The sequence below is a fragment of the Pararge aegeria genome, chromosome 17 (genome assembly GCF_905163445.1).
Source record: "Pararge aegeria chromosome 17, ilParAegt1.1, whole genome shotgun sequence".
In the NCBI taxonomy this organism is placed as follows: Eukaryota; Metazoa; Arthropoda; class Insecta; order Lepidoptera; family Nymphalidae; genus Pararge; species Pararge aegeria.
The window spans coordinates 14,326,036-14,349,434 of NC_053196.1; the positions used below are offsets into that span (position 1 = coordinate 14,326,036).

At 34.7% G+C, this 23,399-nt stretch overlaps 4 protein-coding genes across 8 annotated transcripts in view; 2 read left to right on the forward strand and 2 right to left on the reverse strand.

Moving 5' to 3' along the window:
• Positions 1-66: 66 nt before the first annotated feature.
• Positions 67-1,550, forward strand: LOC120630927 (congested-like trachea protein). Its single transcript, XM_039900270.1, has one exon. The coding sequence runs from the start codon at positions 258-260 to the stop codon at positions 1,152-1,154; it is 897 nt and encodes a 298-aa protein (XP_039756204.1). The 5' UTR covers positions 67-257; the 3' UTR covers positions 1,155-1,550.
• Positions 1,551-2,613: 1,063 nt separating this feature from the next.
• Positions 2,614-4,615, reverse strand: LOC120631132 (G patch domain and ankyrin repeat-containing protein 1 homolog). The gene has a single exon (XM_039900579.1). The coding sequence runs from the start codon at positions 4,516-4,518 to the stop codon at positions 3,550-3,552; it is 969 nt and encodes a 322-aa protein (XP_039756513.1). The 5' UTR covers positions 4,519-4,615; the 3' UTR covers positions 2,614-3,549.
• A 1,214-nt stretch (positions 4,616-5,829) lies between these two features.
• Positions 5,830-7,501, reverse strand: LOC120630958 (myb/SANT-like DNA-binding domain-containing protein 3). The gene is made up of 2 exons (XM_039900327.1): positions 7,230-7,501; positions 5,830-6,997 (listed from the first exon to the last, which is right to left on the reverse strand). Exons 1-2 carry the CDS (start codon positions 7,437-7,439, stop codon positions 6,515-6,517), a joined length of 693 nt encoding a protein of 230 aa, XP_039756261.1. The 5' UTR covers positions 7,440-7,501; the 3' UTR covers positions 5,830-6,514.
• A 718-nt stretch (positions 7,502-8,219) lies between these two features.
• The window catches only part of LOC120630932 (NPC intracellular cholesterol transporter 1), a 78,816-nt gene continuing 63,636 nt past the window's right edge, over positions 8,220-23,399 (forward strand). For 4 of the 5 annotated variants that reach the window (XM_039900284.1, XM_039900283.1, XM_039900286.1 and 1 more), the window contains exon 1: positions 8,220-8,490. In XM_039900284.1, coding sequence (XP_039756218.1) covers positions 8,407-8,490 — 84 coding nt within the window. In that variant the 5' untranslated portion in view covers positions 8,220-8,406. The remainder of the gene's footprint in view (positions 8,491-23,399) is intronic. The other variant, XM_039900282.1, reaches the window with a different exon arrangement.

Genomic DNA, 23,399 nt, shown 5'->3' on the forward strand with positions numbered 1-23,399 from the left:
AATATAATTAACTAAAATACAGATTAATGACAAAATAATTATATATCTGGGGAAGCCTTACAGCTAGGAACAAGGAATAATACACCTTGCGTTAATCCTTTTGACAGTTTGCCTACCGTAGCCTGTGGTTGCCTGTAAATCTGTAGGAACTCTGTGATTTGGACTTTGACATTGAATTTAAAATTTATCTTGACTCGACACCTGTTTTAAAAGTTTGTGGACGTACCTTTCACTTGGTTGTTAATATAATAATAAAAATGTCCGAAAAGAGTAGCCCAATTAAATATTTTATTAGTGGCGGCTTCGGCGGAGTTTGTACTGTGCTGTCCGGCCATCCTATGGACACTATTAAAGTGAGATTACAAACTATGCCTCTCCCTAAGGCAGGTGAAGTAGCTTTGTTTACTGGAACTTGGGACTGTTTTAAGAAAACCGTACAGAGGGAAGGCTTCCGCGGCCTTTACAAAGGCATGTCAGCGCCACTGACTGGAGTTGCTCCTATATTCGCGATAAGTTTCTTCGGTTTTGGTCTAGGTAAAAAGTTGATAAAATCCGATGACGACCAGGTTTTATCCAAACCGGAATTGTTCGCTGCGGGCGCGTTCTCTGGTATTTTCACCACGTCTATAATGGCGCCCGGTGAACGCATCAAGTGTCTACTTCAGATTCAGCAAGGTGGTAATGTTCCTCAGAAGTATAATGGTATGCTGGACTGTGCCAGGCAGCTATATGCGGAAGGTGGCATGCGAAGTATTTATAAGGGCAGTGTTGCAACTATTCTTAGAGATGTGCCAGCTAGTGGCATGTACTTCATGACTTACGAGTGGGTAAAAGAAGTTTTAGTACCACAGGATGCAAGTGCCAAAATAAAAATGGCTGCAACAATAGTTGCTGGAGGCTGTGCCGGTATAGCTAACTGGCTGGTAGGCATGCCAGCTGATGTCCTAAAGAGCAGGTTGCAAACTGCTCCAGAGGGGACATATCCTAATGGGATGAGGGATGTATTCAAACAACTTATGGAGAGAGAAGGGCCAACAGCCTTGTACAAAGGTGTCACTCCAGTAATGATCAGAGCATTCCCTGCTAATGCTGCATGTTTTGTTGGTTTTGAATTAGCCATCAAATTCCTTGACTGGGTGGCACCTAACCTATAATAAACTAGTTTTAAAACTTGTATAAATTGTAAAAATAATATCAAATTGTATTAAAGTAGGTATAAGGATCCTGTTAAGCAAAAGTCATACTTGTTATTTATACCTGTAAATTGCAGATAAGTGTAATTCAGATTTTTATAAATATATTTTAATTGTTATGATTTTTACTGCCTTGCCAGGTCATGATAATACTTTCTGTTCCAGGGATCTTGAGATTTGTTGTGTATTATATTTTTCAGTCCATAACATAAATCTTCAATGTTTTATGACTTTAACATTTGAATATGTATAGGCTGTATTAGTTCAGTTCACAAAGTATATCAGTAAATTGTATATTTTTATATGATTACCTCTAAGTAAATACATAATATACTGTGCCTAATAGTATTAATCTGAGTTTATTTATTTTCCTGTTGATGCAAAACCCTCTGGTCCATTTAAATATGGAACTATGTATTTGAATTTATTTCCTCATTTCAAACACAAACCGAATTAAATCATTAACATAACTACAAACCTTAATTAACTGAATAATAATCTAGCGCTGCTCAGCACAGGCTGCCTTTCTTGGAAGAGATTTTAGAAATAGGACTACTATACTACAACAGGACAACTATTCTCAAGCCCGGTCATGATATGTATATTTTTCCCAGTACAATCTGAGAGAGTAAGAGAGCATTGCGAGTACAGTTTGGCACATTTATTTGTTTTGCGGTATAACGATTACTGCAAATAATGGTTTATGCTTCTCAATGTAACGGTTGTTGCTAAACAAGATAATTTTTTTAATTTAAGGTACATAATGTGTCATTGTGTCTGGTTTTTATTTTGCCTGGTTTTACTTCAAAAGATGTTTACTGACAGAAATATTCTTTTCAATTCTCACGTATGGAAAATTCTTTAACAGTGTAGTAAAAGAATTTTCCAAACATTAAAATTGTTGGAAAATACCCTAAAATACCTAATTACTTTACCGCAAGTGGTAAAAAATTCTAAAAGGCAAGTCAGCAGACAGCCAATCAAAGTTTTATCGTTTTTACCTTTTAGGGCAGACAAAGATCACACTTATATACATACACTCTGTATGGTTGATGATTTTAGCCCATTCAGTGGAATATATTTTTTTAATAGATATTTTACATTTACAAATTAAACGTAGGCCGTAGGCTGCTTAATGAGTATTATACCCTGGCTATAAAATAGTAGAAATAATTTTTTACAATTATAAGACGAAAATGCTCAAAATGTAAAAATTACAGGGGCTTCAATGAAACACAGGCCTTTCCTCCGGACTTTTGAATTTTTATGCGGTAACCCTAGCTAACAGTACAGCTTTGTCTACTTTACCTGCACCTACTCTCCTGATGAAAGGATAAAAAAATATATTATATACTTCTTTACATTTATTATAACTGCAAGTTTGACAAAAATTTAAGATTTTTTATGATAAAAAAATAAGTAGTATATTTTATATATTTTTGTGAGGCCAGGTTATCTAGATCATTTTAAAAAATCATCACCTCTCATCTCATCTATGTGCTCTTGCAAAGACATATCTGGACAGAACTTTGAACACATTCTGGAATGACTTAATATTGAACTCCAATTTGAGAATATACCAAGACAACCCTGGTTTTGCTCAAATTGGAATGCAAATTGCTGAATTACATCCACAATCTCCCATATGCAACTTGGTCATGCCTGCAGTCCTGTTTATTTTGCCAAACTCCTGATAAGGGACCACTCTATCTATGAGTGTTGCTGGGATGAGGGCACTGTATCTCACATACTATTTAACTGTTGCAAACTCATATATCCTTTCTATGACATCCTTCCCTCAAAAGTCCCCCGTCCTTTTAGTTATTAAATGTCTGTTAATTAATGTGTAATAAAATATAAGTAAATTTTTCATAAATAGGAAATAGCATCTTTTCAATTGGTTCATAACTCAAGTTTGTATTGTCTGTGCTGTATTAGAACTAACAGTTTAATCTCAACTATTTATTTTTAGGTGTTTAAAAATTAAGTTTTCATTATTTTCACCAATCAATCTCCTTCATCCCTTCTCCATCTACACAACATTGGCGAAGTACCTTGTGCCCAATAGGCACACTTAAAGCCATAAACAAGAATTTAATTGACTTGAACAATAGACACTTAAATAATACTCATTTATGGGCATATGTTGTTCTCATTACCTTGCCTTGCCTGCCATTATTGCCTATAAGCCACTATTAAGTGTAAGCTAGTGCTGTGCTGTGAGAGTTGAAAGGTATATGAGTTCTGATTGATCACTTGGTCTTCAAGTAGTATCAAAGCAACCCATGCAAACATCCAAGAATCTTTCCAAACAGCTCAAGTTCGCCACAACTCACAAATAAGAAAGAAATAACAGTCAATAAAACTCCCTTCTGAAGTTTATTTCCATTCTTCTGTTCCGTTCATATGCATTTTCTAAGTGCTTATTATTTTGTTGTTTTGGTGATTCTTCATTTGAAGTTTTTAATCTCTTTTTCTCATGGCCAAGTCCCTTTTTGTCATTCTTTGGAACTGTTTTAATGGGATACTTTGATCCTGACCCATCTGGACCTAAACCAGCTTCCTTATCCCATCCAGTTTTCAACATGATCTGATAACCTTTATTGGACTGAGGTATGACATAATTTGTTCGTATTTTCCTACCTTTGCTGGCATTTATATTGTGCAAAGTAGATGATAAGTGTTCTTTTCTACTATGAAATGATTTACCATCACATAATTCACATACATATTTTTCTTTATGCCTTGTTTTATGTTTTGTTTGTTTTACAATAGTATTGCTTTCATTACACTGATTACGTTTCGTAACGTGACTCAGAAGGATGTCAGCGATATAACTATTTTTGTTTAAGATGATTAAGCTCTGGGCAGAATTGCCTGCTTTATCTTGAACTGTTGTGTCAGCTCCACGCTTGAGAAGCTCTTTGACAGTATTAGAAGCATTAGCTTGGCAAGCTATCATTAGCAAACTCCAACCATGCTCGTCAACTGTTCTAATCTTATCAGGGCAGGCATCTAAGATCCTCCGTAAAATATCAACATTATTATCTTGTATACAAGTAAAAAGTTTAAGATTAGATATATCTATATCTTCAGATTTTGTCTTATGTTTGTTAGATGACACCTTTTGGGTAGTATCGTATTCTTCATTTTCGGAAGAGTCGTCTTTTTCTTCATTTCCGGAAGAGTCGTTATTTTCTTCCACTTGATCCACTTCTTCCAAGTAAAACGTTTTGGCCTCATCACCACTTATTGCAGTGACTTCTTTCTCCGTTTCTACAGGTGATGTTGGTCGCACAAAGTTGTTGTAGACTGTATGTAACATGGCAATTTATTAATATTTTATATATTTTAGTTTTTATTCTTGTTAATAATATCTCTCATCTATCTAGTCAAAAACCGCCATAGACTGCAGAAACCACAGACCCTTTCCTTTAATCCTAGATGATAGATTAAACTTTTACTGTCAGTTTGAAATTTTATGTGTCTGACAACTATTATCTATGGATTATGGAGGGTAGAGGTATGGAGGGTAGAGGTAAGGAGAGTCATCTGTGTATATGAAAAAGTGTCGTCAAAATGTATTAAATTAGGATGGTGCCACATTTGCATCAGGGTAACTCTTAAAAGAAGCGCCAAATATAAATATTGTTAGAGTAGGCTTGAAAAATAAACAAGGAAGTAAGGTTATATTTACCACAATATTTTGTACCCTCCATAGGTAGAGGTAAGGAGAGTCATCTTATATGGGCAATCGTAGATGAATTGAAGTATGCCGAGTTAAAAAATTTAATGTCATTATCGACTAAAGTAGTTAACTATTGAGAATTTCAACAACTTACGTTGTACAAAATATTGTGGTAAATATAACCTTACTTCCTTGTTTATTTTTAAAGCCTACTCTAACAATATTTATATTTGGCGCTTCTTTTAAGAGTAACCTTGATGCAAATGTGGCGCCATCCTAATTTAATACATTTTGACGGCACTTTTTCATATACACAGATGACTCTCCTTACCTCTACCCTCCATACCATGGATATAAAACTAAACATTTTTAAAAATATTTAAAATAATCAACTACAAATGAGTACTTATTATAAGGCGATGAAAAAAGATAGAACTTGCCATAGCCTGATAAAAGAGTAGCCGTAGCGCCACTATCGCAAATCGCTCTTAAATTTAGCTTAACCCACTAAAATCCGTTTGTCAAGTATTGGTCTTGCGACTGGCGTGCACCGGTGCGAGAACAATAATTTTAGGTATTAAGTTAATTTTTTTTTTTAATCTACATTAGCTTTACTATTATTGTACTCTAAAACAAGTCTATGGGACTATTGCCTGAAAATTACTGAAAATAAAGAATTATTATTAAACTAACTTTTACTACTAGGCAATTTTAACTTAACTCATAGGCACTAATTATAAAAAAATCTAAAATGTACTTATATAGACTGTTCGTTATATTTACGAATATTTTTCTTAAATAATAATTATTTATAATTTTATATCAACAAAAAAACTTTCAAAAACTCTTATTTTTTTCTGTTTCACTCCCAATGAAAAACGTTTATACGCGTGTGACGTCATCTGTGTGTAAACAATATCTATTTAAGTATTAATAAACCAAACAACATAAATATTTACATGTTTTATTATGAAACAAGTTCTCACACTAATCATGATTTCAGCTATTTACATTACATTAAATGGTGTTGCCTATTTGCGGCAGAATTATAATTGAATGCACTTTTTAATCAATGGTGAGGATTTTGTACTTTTAACTGAGTGGATTACCAAATCAAATTTGACTTGTACATTTTTACTATGCTTTGGAGAGTTTGTTAAGCCTTCAGTGCAATTTACTGATAAAATCATAAACTAATTATTGTAGTTCATTATGTTAATCCACCAATCCACACTGGGCCAGCATGGCCTTAGCCCCCTTCACATTATGGGGATGAGACCTGTGCCCTGTAGTGAGCCGGTGATGAGTTGATAATGTTAATATATCTGTCGACCAAAATGAGTTATCTTTCTATTCACTCTCCCAAGAGGAGAGATTGGTACTGTTTTGGTGTTGTTTAACAAACTGAGTTTAGGAGTTTGGTAATTCTTAGCAATTATTGGTTGTTTTTTTAAATTTATGCTTTCACATTTGATACAAATTATTGAAACAAAACACTCACATAGATAATCACTCACTACTTAGTATAGTAAACAGTATACTTAGAATAGTTGGAATTAATACCCACTATATTATAACACATTGAAAATTTCATTGATTTATCTTAAAATTCCATTCTATAATGAATGTCACATCACTTTGATAGTTCTTTTGCAATACTTTTTAAAGCCTCAGTCTGTTCTTTTAGGAACTTAAGCTTTTGTCTTAAATAATCTTTCTTAAAATTTAAATAATCTTCCTTGATTTGTGCCTTTCTCTGTTCCTGAACTGCTATCAGGTCACAGTTAAAGTAACAACTGTTTAAATGTTTTGAACTATGTTTGGAGTTTTTAATTTTATTTTTTTTTGTTCTGTGTTCAGTTGAAACAAAAACTTTTGGCTCAGGAGGTGAGCCTGGCTCACTCAGCGAGGTAGCAGACATGTCATCATTCAAGTCTTCTTGATTCTCACTCAGTGGCACAAACTCTGTAGTTTCGTGATAGTCATCAGTTGAAGACAAATTTTGAATGCCTAAAGCTTCCTGTTCTGCTAGTGACAGTGTAGTTGTAGAAAATGGGATATCTCCATTTGTTTCTGCCTGTTTTTTCTTAGTTTTGGAACGAAGATCGTGCCATGTCTAAATAATAAAACAAAACATACAAATTAATCCACCCTACTTCAATTTAAACATTAAAAGCTTGTGTTAAGAATAGACCAACAGGCTGGAATTAAACCTACAAACTATCGAGTGTACGTCACCCCTAAAATAATTATTAACTGAGGCTTAAATTTTTACAATTTACAAAATTGAGGATTGTGTTTAGGCAGCCCACATTTTAATTATAAAATAAGATATATTATTTTCGTACTTTTCTCCACTGCCTCCACGTTTTTCTGGCTCCAGGTATAGCATTGCATTCGCTGGCTATGTTTTGCCAGAGTATTTGAGAATCTTTATAACTAAAGTCTTGAGTTACTTTGCAAGATATTAATTCTGGATGTTTAGCCATTAATTCTATTAACTTTTTTTTCTGACGAGCTGTGACATAAACACACCTTTGTCTTTTCCTACCTTCCATTATAATATAAATAAATTGGAATATTTAGTAATAATAATTTTTAAAACAACACAACCTCTCAACTTTCTATTTTTTGTAAACATTAAGATTTTCTTGAAACATTGACCAATTGAAACACAGATTAAAATAAGTAAAGTAAATGTCAGTTCCGTTTACATGAATGACATTTTCAAGGCCCAACATATGGGCCCAACCTTGCTTTATCCATCTTTGCATAGCATGGCCCAATAATTTGGAGGTTGAGCATGAAGTTGTAGGTAACGAATGCTATCTTAGTTTTAGTTTTAAGCTAACAAATGCAGTTATTACCATCAAAACCAAAACATTAATGAAACATGTTGTATCAACGCTTCATAAGTGCCTGTGATAAGGTCTACATGAATAAAACATTTATGAATTTGAACTTAAATGGAGCAGCCAGTTTTAATAAGAATTGTTGATTCTAATTGACACACATTTGACAACCTAATTATTGAATCCTAATAATTTTCATCCAGAATCATCAGAATCATATTTTACAGAACAGCTGTTGTCAAGTCATCGCGTATTTTGTATGGGGATAAACAACAGGTGGCCACCGCTTAGCGACTATTTCATAAGTTTATGAATCTTGAACCTCGGGTCTTTCATTTGACGATTGGTCATTAAGTGCCAATTAGTGATCTATCCATTTCCATGTTCCATGATCGGCCCCATTTCTTTACTCTATGCTTGAATAGTACATATCTGATCTGTGCGTCCTCTGCCGACTGGTCTATGTCGGATCAGTCTTTGGGATTATTGGTCTGTGGTGGGATCAGTCGTGATTGTTGTGTGACGGAGGCATGTTTGGTCGTTTTAATTTGTCATTATTTTGAGAATTAGCATTGACTCCATCAACCACTTACAAAAGACATTGGTGTGCAACAATTATGTTATGACGACGTTGTGGTCTATACAATAAATTTGTGAAGTTTTGTTTAGCACAATGGCTGGAACGGGTGGAACTTTTTTGCGACGATTTCTACCGTCCATCTTCGGGTGTCTGTTTCTAATTTATATAGCGGAATACGTAAGTACCGACTTTGATTACATATCGTTGTTCTGCACTAGTGCACTTTGAAGTAAAATGTTTTAATCACTTATTTTTGTAGTTCATATTGTGTAGATAAATGATTAAAACGTCTTAACATACTTTTTTTTACGTTCACCTTGCAAATTTATAATGTTCAGTAAAACCAAGAGCATTGCTTGCTTATGAGGAAATGAGATCATAAAACTGGTTTTAGATGATAAACCTTCGATTTTTGAAGTTTTCATAACATTTCGCAAAATGTAGGCAGATTTTACGTCTCATATTTAAAATGTTCGTTCGTGGAATTCCTATAATTTTAAATATTTTTTTTGCTACACTTCCTTTAGGGCTAGTTAGCGATGTGTATTGTCTTAGTATATTTATTTATTTACTTACTATTTTGCTTTGCTTATTTTGTTATTGGCCACTTCTTAGTCTAGGGTGCAAATGGGGGCTTCATGAGTTTGAGTTTTAAGTTTGCAAATGTAGTTATCACCATCTACCACAGATAAATTTCATATGTAAAGTGGGCTATCTATGGGCCTTTTATTTCCAGCCTAATGTGTCCCCTTGTTGGGTAAAGGCCTTTCCTTCTTCTAATTATTACAATCTATTGCTATTGATAAAGAAATAATTGAGTTTGACTAAATGAAAAACTTCTGTATTGGTCACCTGGGTAAAAAAATAAATTGATTCATTATCTATCCAATTATGGGCCCCATATTGGCTGCCTTTATATAGTTAAAGCTTGTTATCACTTTCTTAGATGGATATTTCTGCTTCGTTAAAAATGTGCCAACCCAAAGAGCAGCAGAGAAGCAGTACGAATCTCCAGAAGACACTTTTTTAGCTTTTCTATCAGTGTGCTATCAGTTGAAGCTTTTTTTTATTGCAAAAGGTTGTCTATTATAAAATGTTTATTTATTACTCTTTGGCCCAAAGTCAAAACTGATTTTGATGTTTACTTTTTTAGCATAATTTTAGAGTTGTAATATAAAAAAATGTTAAAGAGCTATTTTAGTTTTGTATTTTGCTATAAAAACAAAAGTAATAGTAACAATAATTCTTCTTCAATACATTGAATTCAAAATATATCTGTTGAAAATAATTTTTTTTAAAGTATCATCATAGCATTGAAATAACATGTATATTTTCTTTAACATCTTTGATGCCCTTGTAAAAAATCTATTTGTTTATTTTGCCATAACCTCTATTGCCTAAAAATCTTCTGGGTAGGTAGTAGGTTGGAAATAAAAGCATAACTTACAGGTTAACTACTTATAGTATATGTGTATGATAGCTTATTGTTACTGTTTGAAATGCCATTGTAGTATACAATCTAAGCATAACTGATAACACAATCTTATGTCTTTATGTATTATACAAGAAGTTCTTTGTGTAAAGTAAGAATTTTTATTTTTTAGGGTTCCATAGCAAAATGTTAAAACTTAACTATGTGGTTTTATCATTTCTCGATATATTAGTAGTGACTTGTACTGTTGACTTGAAGTTTGCAAAATTGCATCCAAATTTATTCCAAACCAAACTTTTAAAAAGCAATTGTTTTTATTGCCAATGACACATGTAAGTGGATGGGTCTGTTAGAGGTTACATGAAAATTTAAACCATTTTAAACGGCAAACTGATATTTTTTTTCCCAATTTATACAATGAAAAAAAGTGCAGGGACAAAATATACTTTTTGCTCTGATAAATACAGTATTTGGGAAAAAATATATTTCTTTGTCTTCTTCTTGAGAATTTACAGAAACTATGTAGAGTGTAACATCTTTCAGGAGCTTCAGGTTATACGTGTGTCTATTTAGTCAACAATGCCTCTCTGAACCAGCATCAAAGTTTTGATAGATTTTTTAGATTGCTAAGTGCTAGTTAGTACGTCTGTCTTCTAGTTGAGAATGGCTTTACTAGTGCTGTGTACGAAAGATTACAGAAAAAACGATACAACATACAATATATAGCTGCATAGCAATCTCTTCCAGACATCCAAATTTTCCAGCTAATAAGTGTATCATTATAACAATAGGCTAGCAGGGTTCAAGCCTTCAAGCCTCTAGGTATGCAGAAAACAGGTTCTGGAAATTAATTGCAGTGCACCTTTGCACCTGCCAAAGTAGTACACTTAAAACTTTATTACCAATAACTGATATACCTAAACATTTTAAAATAAAATATAAAATCAATATTTAAACAAGATTTGTTCCAATAATCAATATAGATATAGATATCACTATAATTACTTGTAAGTGACACAATGTTTACTCATAACAAACCAAACATAGTTAAGTATTGTAGACTAACTGTGTCCAGTGGTTTTACTTGTTTACATTTGTATGTACATACCTACATATTCTACGTAAATAATTTCTTAAATTTGAGTAGTACTTCCTGAGAAAACATCTCATTGGTCTTGCGTATTAGTATGTTAGAACTGTAGGTTACAGGAAAAAAAATTCAGTAATTAATTAACCTTGGTTTTCTTATCATTTTGGTTAAGATTCTGAATAGTTTAGTTTACCAGTTATATTGAGGGGCAAACCATTGATAGTGCAATGGGTAGGGGCAGAGTTTGAATCCCAGCACGCATCTCATAACTTTTCTAAGTTTGTGCGTTTTAAGTAATTAGAAATATAAACTTGCTTGAATGGTAAAGAAAAACATTGTGGGGAAATCTGCATGTTCTATAACCTGTCCTGTGTATTATTTGCTTAACTCTCAGGACTATGAGAGTTCAACATAATGTTCTCAAAGGTATGTGGAATCCACCAATCCGCAAATTAGTACAAATTTAGTATTCAATCTTTTTACATCAATCTTATAGCGACTGTAGCGTCATCTAGTAGGAAATGTTGCAGTTTCGATCTATGTTTTAAAAGGTCCATATTACAATGAGACACGTTTGAAACAAGAGATGACACATTGCTTTTTTATAATTTTATAATTTTTATTAGTGTTTTTACTTATACTTCGAGGATTTTTTTTTATATGCTTTTTAAATTTATAAAATATATTCCCATTGCGGGCTACAAATTGTACAAAGTGACTACTTTCACATTATTGCTTACGAGGCGACAATGGGAGTATAACAGAGAACAGGCAGCAGAGTCCTCTGTGCTACTACCATCTACTGCGAGAGGCCTTTAGTTCAGCAGTGGACTGTTACAGTCTAGTGATGATGACTCAGGTTGATTCATGCACAGGTGTCTGATTAAAGTTTTATAGTTAGGCTATTGTTGCGACATCCTCCTTAGTAATCTTATCTGTTACAGTTGTTGTATTTTTTTAACTTATCAGATTAGCAAAAATACCACTTTAAAGGGGTACCATACAAAGGGCAAAACAACGCGAGGAAAGAGTCGGTAATTAATGATTTGACCAATGTGACCAACCCACCAGTGGCGTGCACTTCATACAGCCACAAGAGCACTGCATACCCAAATTATCTTATATAACTCGTATTGGAGGGGAATTTTTCCGTTATATGCCATGTACCTGCTTTATGCATACCCTGGTCACAAGCCCTGTGCACCCACTAAATATTCAAGCGGGAAAAACGGTCGGACTACTGACTGTCGACGCTTCAACGGTGAAGGAAAACATAGTGAGTTCTCCAAAATGTTGTCAAAGGCGTGTGAAGTCCACCAGGAGTCAACCAGGAGTCCACCAATCACTGGACTGTGGTGGACTAAGGCCTAATGAGTTGACGATGATGATGATGGTTAATGCAAAAATGATTGACCAATGTGACCTACCCAATAAATATTCAAGGGGGAAAATATGCTTCGCATCCACTATAAGACATGCATGGTAACATTTATTACATATACAGTACCCACTTGATAATATTGCGTACTGCGTATCTCGCATTGCAAGGCTCGCACTTCAAGGCCTACCTTCCTTACGTCATCGCATGCGCATATCATATTAATTTCTTTTCCTCGACCTGAGCTAAATATAACTGAGGTAGTCGTTTTAATTAGATACAGACAGAACTAATTATTTATTGTCTTAGAATTAACTGACTGTAATGACTTCGTGCAGCGCTAGCGAATATTGTCGATGCACCTAGTATTTTTATTTACATGCAGATTATTCACAGAAGCGGTGATAGCGCAGTGGGTAGAAGCTAGACTTCATTTTCGGGGGGGCACGCACCTCTAACTTTGCTAAATTATGCGCTTTTTAAGTAATTAAATTATCACTTGCACGGTGAAGGAAACCGGCATCGCAGAGTTCTACATAATGTTGTCAAAGGTGTGTGGAGTCCACCAATCCGCACTGGTCCAGCGTGGTGGACTGCGGCCACAACCCCTTCTCATTGCGAGAAGAGACCCGTGCCATGTAGTGGGCCGGTAATGGGTTGATATCATGATGATTCACAGATAAGGGTCTAGTTTAATAATTGGGGTTAGAAATTTGGGGTCGTTGATTTTGTCTCACAGTTGCACTTGTCTATGATATCTCCGCCATATTCAAAGAAGGAAGGGGTAGATTCCGAAAATATACCCTAAATGAGTCTGCAAATGTTGTTCTGCCATATTATAAATTATATTAATAGTCGAGCGTTGTGCAGAAATTAGTGAGCAAATTAATCTGTTTTTACAGTTATTATTTCATATAAAATAAAAAAAAGTATTTTATTTTTTGACATAATGTAGAAAAAAAATTCTAGACGTGTGGTATGTTATACAGAGTTTCTTTGAGTACCTAGTTATAGTTGGTAGGTGCTTTTGTACGGTAATTGCCGTTGCTCTAATTGCATTACGTATTTTTCCTTGGATCGTTGATCTTATAATTAGCGTCTTAACATTTGTAAGGATGAATAAACATTTTTTTTTACACACTGAGTGAGTTTATAAGTCTTTTTAAATAGCGGATTGCCTCGAACTTAAAACTAGCGTTAATAAGATAAATATACCTACAACTGTCCAAAAAACTCAATTAAATATATTATACGACATGAAACAACGCAATAACGTAATTATGCTCAAGCCAGGTTCAGAAAGGAACAACGTAAACATTAGGGTTATCAAAAATCTGACATGAAAAAAAAAAATTTAATTGGATTATATCAATTATTATTCTTACATACATATACAATTACATATATGCAAAACATGCATGTGGTTGGTGTCTAGCACGGCTAGCATGGGCAGGAGACAATTTTCTCCCCAGGGAGAGGATAAAAATGTATCTTCTCCCACAGCTTTATCAACTCTCCGAGCGTTGGCGCACAAGTAGAAATAAAATCCAAATAATATTTGTGTCATAATAAACGGCGGTTAACTTCTCTTATTCCCTGTTCCCGTGCTTTAGCAGGTGGTCACGTTTATAATATCCCTTCGCTTGTCGAGGGATATAATTTTTGTCTCCTGTCTGCTGGAGCCATATGATACAAATTATCACGGGAACATTAGGAGTACTCGGGACGCGGAGTAAGTAGCTGTAGTAGTTTGTTGGACTAATGAAACTGTTAAGACCCTGGTAAATAAAAATTAAAGCTTTCACCGTAAAAAATATTATTGTAACTAATATAGGTAATAAAAAAGTAAAGGCAATTTATTACCGTATTTTTCAATTTTATAATTCTGCCAATTGCCCCAATAACAGTAAACAAGCAATTTTTAACTAATATGGAAAGATAAGTTGAGTCATACTGAGACAGGAAATGCGTGATTTACCCCGCATGATAAATGATGACACAGCTTACATTGTGTCAACGGAATATAAACTTTACAGAGCAGGCAATAAAGTATGTAATGCGTAAGCCTAAGTTTGTATTGATCTTTTCTGTACATAATATCGTGAAGTTGGAGTTAAAATTTGTCTGGAGGATGTAAAATGTAGGGGTGCGTTGTGTTGTTATTGATTGATTGAAATTTAATGTTTGTCGGCCGTCTAGGGGCTGTTGTGTTAATTAATGTCGCGCCGTTACAATTCTACAGATGTACCAACAAGTCGGCTTTAAGACATGTTTCAACTTCCAACCAGAAAATAATAATAATAATGTTTATAAAAATGGTCACTGCGACCTTACTCGTAGCAATAAGTCAGTATCTTTTGTAATAATATGTTATTGATTAATCGAAATGTTTTGGTGCTGTTCCAATCCAACTTCCAACCAGTAAATAATAATAATTATTTTCGTCATAGCTCATTCCAACCCCACCCGCCGCAACACGCTGCCGATATTTATTTAATCAGTAGTTATTCTATAATCTTTTCCGTTTTCCTGGCGGATTAATGAAGGTTGGTCAGATTTATATACCTACTCCTGAGTCCTGTATGGTATTGGCGAGGAATTAAATAAAATTTTAGAATTTAAGGAAATTTAATAAAAACTGCTACTCCTTAAAGGTTTTTTGATTTAAGGTACCCATGGTAAATAAGCACGAACACCAGCAGTAATAAGCAGTAACAGATCTTAATAATAATAATACTGATATAAGTACCTACCTATGAATAATTTTTATTATTGTGCATCTACACAATACTAACATATAGATTAAGTTGATGTGTTCACTAACAAATGGGCTCTTATTGCGCCAAATAAAAAACCTTTTATTTAAATTCAAATTCAAATTCTTTATTTGGAAAAAATATGATAGGGTTAAACACTTATTTTTAGATGTTATCATTGTCTGTTTTACGCATATTTTGTCGTTCACATTGACGTTGAATATTAAGGTAAATATACGAAGCGGGAACAAATATACGAATGCCACTTAGCAACAAGTCGGCTGCCCAGCTAAGTCGATGTTAAAAGTTGGCATGTTTGTATACTCTTTAATTTTACAGAAAATAAATACGTGTATAGAACCGATTGATATTAACTACCACTCCTACATTACCTTAGAACTTAGAACGCAGACGCATTTGATGGCGAAAACGGCATCGATCGTAAAGAAAGTTTTCTTACTGTTGCATGGGCAAATTTTACGTTAGGATATAAATTTTTGCGAATAAGCTGTCACTCGCTAGTCCATACTAATTTGTTTGTTTGTCCTTGCTTTAAGCCATAACTAAGCAAGTTCATTTTTGGCCTAGAATTAGTTTATAGATCGGAGTGTAACACAGGCTGCTTTTTATCCCAGGAAAACAAACGGTTCCCGCGGGATTTGCAAAAGTACGCTTGTCTTTGCGCAGACAAAGAACGCAAATCAAATAAACGTTACTTATGCTTGATGTTACGCGTGTAACTAATATTTTGCCAAGAATTAAATGTATGCAGTGACTCCGCGTATGCCTAGTATGAAGCGGTGAAATTTTATTTACTGTTGACGGCCGACGCGACGATTCGCGGTACGAATTCCATAGTTCCCAATGCCAATAATGACAAAAAGATCGCGAGGAGAGGGACTTTGGTTTTATTGCTTTACTAGATGCGCCTCGCGGTTTCACCCGCGGTAATTAAGTCGTATGGTTAGGCCTTGTTAGGACGTGAAGGAAGACGATACTTGGTGTAAAAAATACGAATGTTCCTGTAAAAACCACCCATGGGAATTTGATCTTCCCGGGATGAAAAGAACCCTAATTGTTACTCTTTCCTTTCAATTATGCCAACACTTTAGTCGATTGATTGGTTGCTTAGTTTAGTAAGGACAAACAAACAAGCAAACACGCTTTCTCAATTTTAATATAACTAGCTGTGCCGAGGGTCCGAAACGGCTAGCGTCTTCGTCTCTCTAAGAACCGTTCGTTTACCTGAGATAATAGGTAGCCTACGTTACTCTCCGTTCTTACAACTAACTCCAAGTTGTTTGGTTGAAGGACAACCACACACACTTTCTCATTTATAATAATATAAAGGATGGGTCATTCGGTGACACCGAAAATAAACTTTGTAATCATATCCCTAGCAGCACAGGCAGGAGATAAAAACTATATCCCCCGATTATATCCCCTGACAGGGGATATAATTAACGTATCTACCTGCTAAATCACGGGAACATGGAATAGGAGAAGTTTTGCTCCCGTTTATTATAACACATATTATTTGGATATTATTTCTACTTGTGCTTCAGTGCTCTGAAAATTGATAAAGCTGTGGGAGAAGATACATTTTTATCTTTTCCCCGGGATTTAATTTTCTCCTTCCCATGCTCGTCGTGTTGCCCGTGCTAGCCCTGCAGGGACCTCAACTTCCAGTGCAAATAGCATCAGTTCTCAATGAATTAATCTACCATTAGGAATAACAATCAATACACCGATAGCATCACCAGTTACTGACCTCAGCGCTGAATGTTTATCGCATGGCCAAACGCACGTGGTCACCCGTGACATATAAACATAATAAATTAGTGTCATCTACATATCAAAATTCAAAATTCGAAGCCATTTGTTGGATTGAGTATACACTTTTATAATATGATTCCTTAGGTAATTTTGGACCTACCAATGCATAAGTTTAAAGAATATGTTGTAATATGTAAATATAAAAATTAAAAAATAAGGCGCTTTGGAATAAACGAGAAATCTCTCATCGTATGCCTACTTTTATGAAGGTTAAAATTGAAAACTACCCTCGTTTGTATCGAGCCTTCGATGGGGCGCTGAGAGCTCGAGGCGTGCTTGACCCTCGATGCTTAGACAGTTACGGCATAACACTTTAATTTACCAAAATGTTGTTAAATATTCATCATTCGGTAAATTTTTCCTTGGATACGATAAAGGTAAACTAGTATTGAAGCCTTGAAGGTATATTATAGTGCTTATACCTTTCACGCTTTGCTCCAATGCGGGCTCTTAACTAAATGCAAGCGTGGTAAGATCGAAGGGGTATAATCTATGCCCCTTTTTGCGTTTCTACGCAAGTTCTTTAATCGTTTAGCGGTACAGATAATTTCATTGCATTCAAAATATATTTTATTATTATTATCTTATCTTATATCTTTAAACGAGCAATTCTTGATATATATAATTGGAATTTCGGAATCGGCTCCAACGATTTTCATGAAATTTAGTATACAGCGGGTTTCGGGGGCGATAAATCGATCTAGCTAGGATTCATTTTTATAAAAATGTCATTTTATTCGAGTTTTCCGGTAATAACCGATTTGTTGCCGACGAAGTTGCACGGGTCAGCTAGTATGTACAGAATTATATACTGTATGCCAAAATGTTTGAAACGGGATTTGAATCCTCAACTATGCCTATCTTAGTCTGGATACTTTGCCAATCCAGCCTCTCGGTCAAGGGGACCGTAAATTGAGATATTTCCAGTTCAGTTCAGTTTCGATCTTATTTCAAAAGGTGAATATTTAATTAAATCATCATTGTCCTCTTGCCGGCCCGACTACAGGGCACGGGTTCTCCTCTCAGAATTAGAAGGGTTAAGGCCGTAGTCTACCACGCTGGCCATTCGGATTGGTAGACTTCACACTTCGTTGAGAACATTATAGAGAACTCTCGTTCCTTCCGATTTTCCTTCAACGATTAAAGCAAGTGATGTTTCAATTCCCTTCATTGAAACGCACATAACTCCGTGCGTGCCTGGGCTCGAACCGGGTCACCACGAAAGGAAAGCCGAAGCCTTACCCACTATCACCGCTATATAGGCTATCACCGCTTGTTTTTAAAATACATATAAAAATGTCGACACTCATAGAATTTTAACCTGCTTCACTCTGGCAATCGTGGCCTAGGCGCTTTACCACTAAACTACGGTTCCCATACCGCCTATGCCGAAATAAATATTATATGCCCTTTTTTATATCTGTTACAGCGATTGTAGTTCCATATTTCGCAGACACCTTTAATATGCAAGTTACGGAAAATTTTGATGCTACCTTTCTAATATTTAAATATAACTACCTGTTGCCCGTGACTTCGTCTGCGTTTGATTTTATTTTTTTATGTGGCATTCAATTTAGTTGTACATACATGGTGTTAAAAAATTTAAAACTATTCAGTATCGCTAAGCCTTAAATGAGGGGTTTGCTGTTGTCCGCTGAGGAGTTCTGTCCTCTATCTCCAACCACAGTTTGAGCAAAATTTAACACATATTATAATCTCTGTAGTACAAAAATAATTATTTAAATCTGCTATAATTTGTCGGAGATATGGTGTAAAATCGTCAAACACTTTCATCCCCTGTCCCAAAGGAATTGAGCTTAATATCGGGATAAAAAGTATCCTATATTATGTTTTTATTAAAACCACGAGATCCAGATACCGAACTGATTTATTGGTCACTTATACTGACATACCCACATGGTGCAGTCATTACAAAACTACATACATATTTCATACACATCATATTACTTCTAACACTTCGGTTAAGTAGTTTTTGCGTGAAAGCGTAACAAACAAACTTACATTGCAATTTATAATATTACGTTTATAATATTAAGGGAAGTAGGGATTACGTGAACTGAATGCTTTATAAGTACCTGTTACTGTACCCAACAGGAATAAAGAATTTTTAAATTTGAATATACAGATAAATAAACGCTTGTCTCTTTACGCGATATTTATGTCAGGGGCTTGTCTTAAAAAAATCATAAAGTAACCTCGTTGTCGCTAACGGTCGCGGTCGATGAGACCTCGTTAGTGTAATTGGGATTACACGTTACTCGTGTATAATGGATAATAGCTGTGCCCCGTTTCAGCCGCGCAACGTTATGGCTGGTAGCGTGACGTTACATAACATTTAGCTTAGTTGGAAGCAGGCAGCTTCGCTTTCATCTCTCAAAAATTAAACGATAGAGAGATAGGATATCTCTTCCCTCTATATCTGCATTGTGAAGAAAAATATACAATTTTACACCAAAATGAAAGGAAAGAAACTGCTTTTTCCGGAAAAAACTAAAAAAAAATTAAATGCCCCCTATTCGAAATTAGCACTTCACAAGCAAAGTCCGTACGCAACATCAATAAAAATATTTAACCACATTTTATTAGGAATACTGAAAATGACAATGAATTGAATAAAATATTAAAAAAAATCTCATAGAGCTTTTATTCCGTAAATAGTTTTTTCGATTTTGAGAATTAATAAAATTATTTAACTAAAAAAAAAATGGCTGTACATTACAGTACACAAAACGTTACATTATAAAATTAGATTTGTTTTAAATAGTGTATTATAAATGTAACATTATGTATTTTGCTAAATAAATTTCAATTAAGATAGATTTAAATGAACCCAGTACCAGCCCACAGTGGGCCCACTATAAGGCGCGGGTCTCCCATCTAGAAAGAGAAGGGTTTATCTCGAAGTCCACCACGCTGGCCAAGTGCGGGTTGATTACTATATTTCACACGATTTTTGACAGCATTGTGGAGAACACCGAGCATGCAGGATTCCACACGATGTTGTCTTGGACCGTAAATGCAAGTACAGTACGTAAATGAAACTAAACTGATCACCAACAGAGTATCACCGCTTACGCTTAGGCAAGGATTGTTGAACTGTTTATTGAAGATGTTGAAAGAGAAACAGATAATTTTTTTGCGGCTTCTTTGTAGACGGACGTTAATAACAGACTAGCAGACAGACGTGACGTTTTCAAAGTGCTTACAATATAGAAGCTACTTGTAGCCAATGAATTTTGATTTGAAAGATAAGCGCATTTGAACACACGCAATTGAGCTTTTATGCCCGTTTTCACTCTAAACCTAGGCATCGCCTTAATCGAATGCCTAATTGTTTAGGCGATGTCTATAAAAAAACGTTTCACCAACTCTCAGGTGATAACTATTGGTGAACAGGCTGTATGCCTAGGAATCTCCTTAGATTTGGCCTTACTTATTTAGGCAATGCCTTGTTCCTTGTTAGTGAAAGCGGGCACTACCCTGATTTGATTTTTGCATTTGCAATGTACTGACGCGCCAAGTCAACTGAGGTAGCATACGTATAGATATGTTAAACCGGTCAGATGATATGTGTTCAGTGACGTTACTATGTATGAGGCATAATTTTGTTTGTATATCTTTACCTATAACACACTGACTGACTTACTGTTTGGATTACATACTACACATAGCCAAAACCACTAGTAGTAACATCACACACATCACATTTAGTCATCACATTTAGTCACTTTGAGAGAACAGTAATAAAAGATTTTTCAAAAATCTTTTAGAGCCCAGTTATGAACTATTACGAGGTCAAAACTGGGCTTTAAAGATTGTACAGAAGTATTCTTGAACTTTGTTTTTAAGCTTTTAATATACGTATACCAACTTCAAAGTAATAAAATCCTACTACATCCATTCCCTACTAATATTATAAAGTCAATGTAAGTTTGTTTGTTACGCTTTCACGAAAAACCACTTAACCGATCCTCATGAAACTTTGTACACATATTGTTGGAAGTGTTAGAAGTAATATAGAATTCTATTTATCCCGACATTAAGCTCGAATACTTGGGGAGAGGGGATGAAAGTGTATGACGATTTTACACCATAACTCCAACAAATTAAAACCGATTTAAATCTCAAACGCAGACGAAGTCGCTGGCAACAGCTAGTATATTATATATTAATATTGTAAATGTTAAAGTGTGGATGTTTGTTACTCAGTCACGAAAAATGGCCAAACGGATTTGGATAAAATAAAATTTGTCATACATGTAGCCTTTGACATCGAAAAGAACATAGGCTAACTTTTTATCCCGATTCCTTAAGTAGTTCCCGATGGAAAATTTAAGATCCTGTAATAGATATGCTATGGAAAAGGACATGTACTTTCTATATCGAACTTACAAATAGTTCCCGTGGTATGATTACATATTTTTAACGAGGGAAACTTGGAACCAATTCTGAAGTTCACGCAGACGAACGAAGTCGCGGGCGAAGCTGGTATTTTTATAAATCAAGCCTGAATACTTTATTGTACAACTAGCTTCGAAAAAATAAGCAACTACTAATAATTTTTATAGATAATGTGGGTTTATCTTTATAAACTAAATAAGTACACCCGCGTAACCTTTTCGAGTGTAGACGCGTTATGTTACGCTGTGTGATTGCTTTAACGATGCATACTTATGCGGTAGCAGCAATCGCTGTAGTTTTTCGAAGAGTTTCGTTCTCAGTCTCCAAAACCCTTCATCAGATCTATATTAAATTTAAATGGAGACCATTTCGGAATAAACTCCTTTTAAAAAATAAATAATTTTGATAATCCATCCGCGTAATCCGTATATATGACGGGAGTCATGCCCGAACATAGTATACATAAAAAGTAAACAAAAAACCGTAACTGCGAGTCGGAATTGCGCAAAAAAGTTTTGTTCCATTAGGTATCTATAAAACACGAAAAAAAACATGTCTGTTGGAGTAGAGCCCTTTAAATATTAATTTTATTCTGTTATTCTAGTATTTATTGTTATATCAGCAACCGAAGTACATCTGTGAAAATGTCAACTGTCTACTTGTCGCGGTTCATGAGATACAGCCTGGTGACAGACGGACAGACAGACAGACAGACGGACGAACAGCGGAATCTTAGTAACAGGGTTCCGTTTTGCCAGTTGGGTACAAAACCCTAAAACATCCGAATTTATAGCTTCAACTGTTTTTTGAAAGAATTCTGCTAAAAAAGAGTTAATCGAGTTAAATAGGTAGTAGGTAGTATACCTACCTATTTAATTATATGGGTATATACAATAATTCATTCACACGCCTTGGTCCGGGATTTCCTGACATCCCCATGCGATATAACTGACATCATTTCCCTACGACATTACCTCTGACTGACGTAGGTAAGCACATAAATAATTCCGTTGAATTACGCGTTACATTGTCCTTGGTGGGAAGATCGTATAGCTGGACTCCGAAAACTACCTTGTACACTAATAAAAAACTAAATTCCAAGTAGTTTTTGAAGTGAAAACTTCTTTTGGCGCGTTAAGCACTTTTTTGCGTGAAAAAAAACATGGGACTCGCGTCATCGTCACCGAACGCTTTCCATGAGCTATATGTTTGCTATGAAATTTAAGCTTAATTTACTATACTCCGCGAAAAGCAGGAGAATACGCGCACGCACGTTCCGATTAAAAAAATTTCATTGTAAAGTCAACATTCCGGTATTGGCATTGTCAAAATTACGTCTGCTTCTATCCAATATTTATATGTGTATGTATATATATATACATAGATTGAATATTCACTTTTACTGCACTCCGTGTACAAGATTCAAGCCACATCTTTGCATAATTTTGCCAGCATCGCAATCCTATTATAAGAGTATACTATGTTTGGATTGTTTTTAGATTAGATTGTTTTTACTGATTACATTGTTTTAAGAAAAATAAATGATTATTATTATTATTATGCGTCAGTGCTGCCATCTGAAAGAATATACATAAAATAATGTTTATAATATCCACCTTCAGTGGGTAGTTCAAATAAAGACTAAATTGCGTTTCTGTGAAAATACAAGAAACAACATTTGAAGCTTTTACTTCAGGTCTTTAAATAAAATAATTTCTTGTTAAAACAAACTTTTATATATATATTTTTAAATGTCACTTATGACTGTAAATATCACTGGTTACTTTAAAAAAGGTTCGATATACGAACTCGAGAAAAGAGGTTTTCTCTACATACACTTAAATAAATAGCCGATGTCTAACACGTGTAGTATCATAAACCATGTTTGCTTGAATCTCTTACTATTAAACAAACAATAACGCAAACAACATTCCGAGTATAGAATATTTGGGCTAGTATTTACACTTCTAAGAAAGAACGAGCTTCTTACTGTATTTTTATCTAAAAAGGAATTGAAGTATGCACATAGACCGATTTCTCTAAGATAACATATCAGATTTGCGTGATTTTCCGAAATCCACTATTTAAAAAACACGAATTTTTTTTATTACCACTCGCCTTACAATACTTCATTAAATGACTTGTTATTTGTAGGTAAAGTACGTCATTACA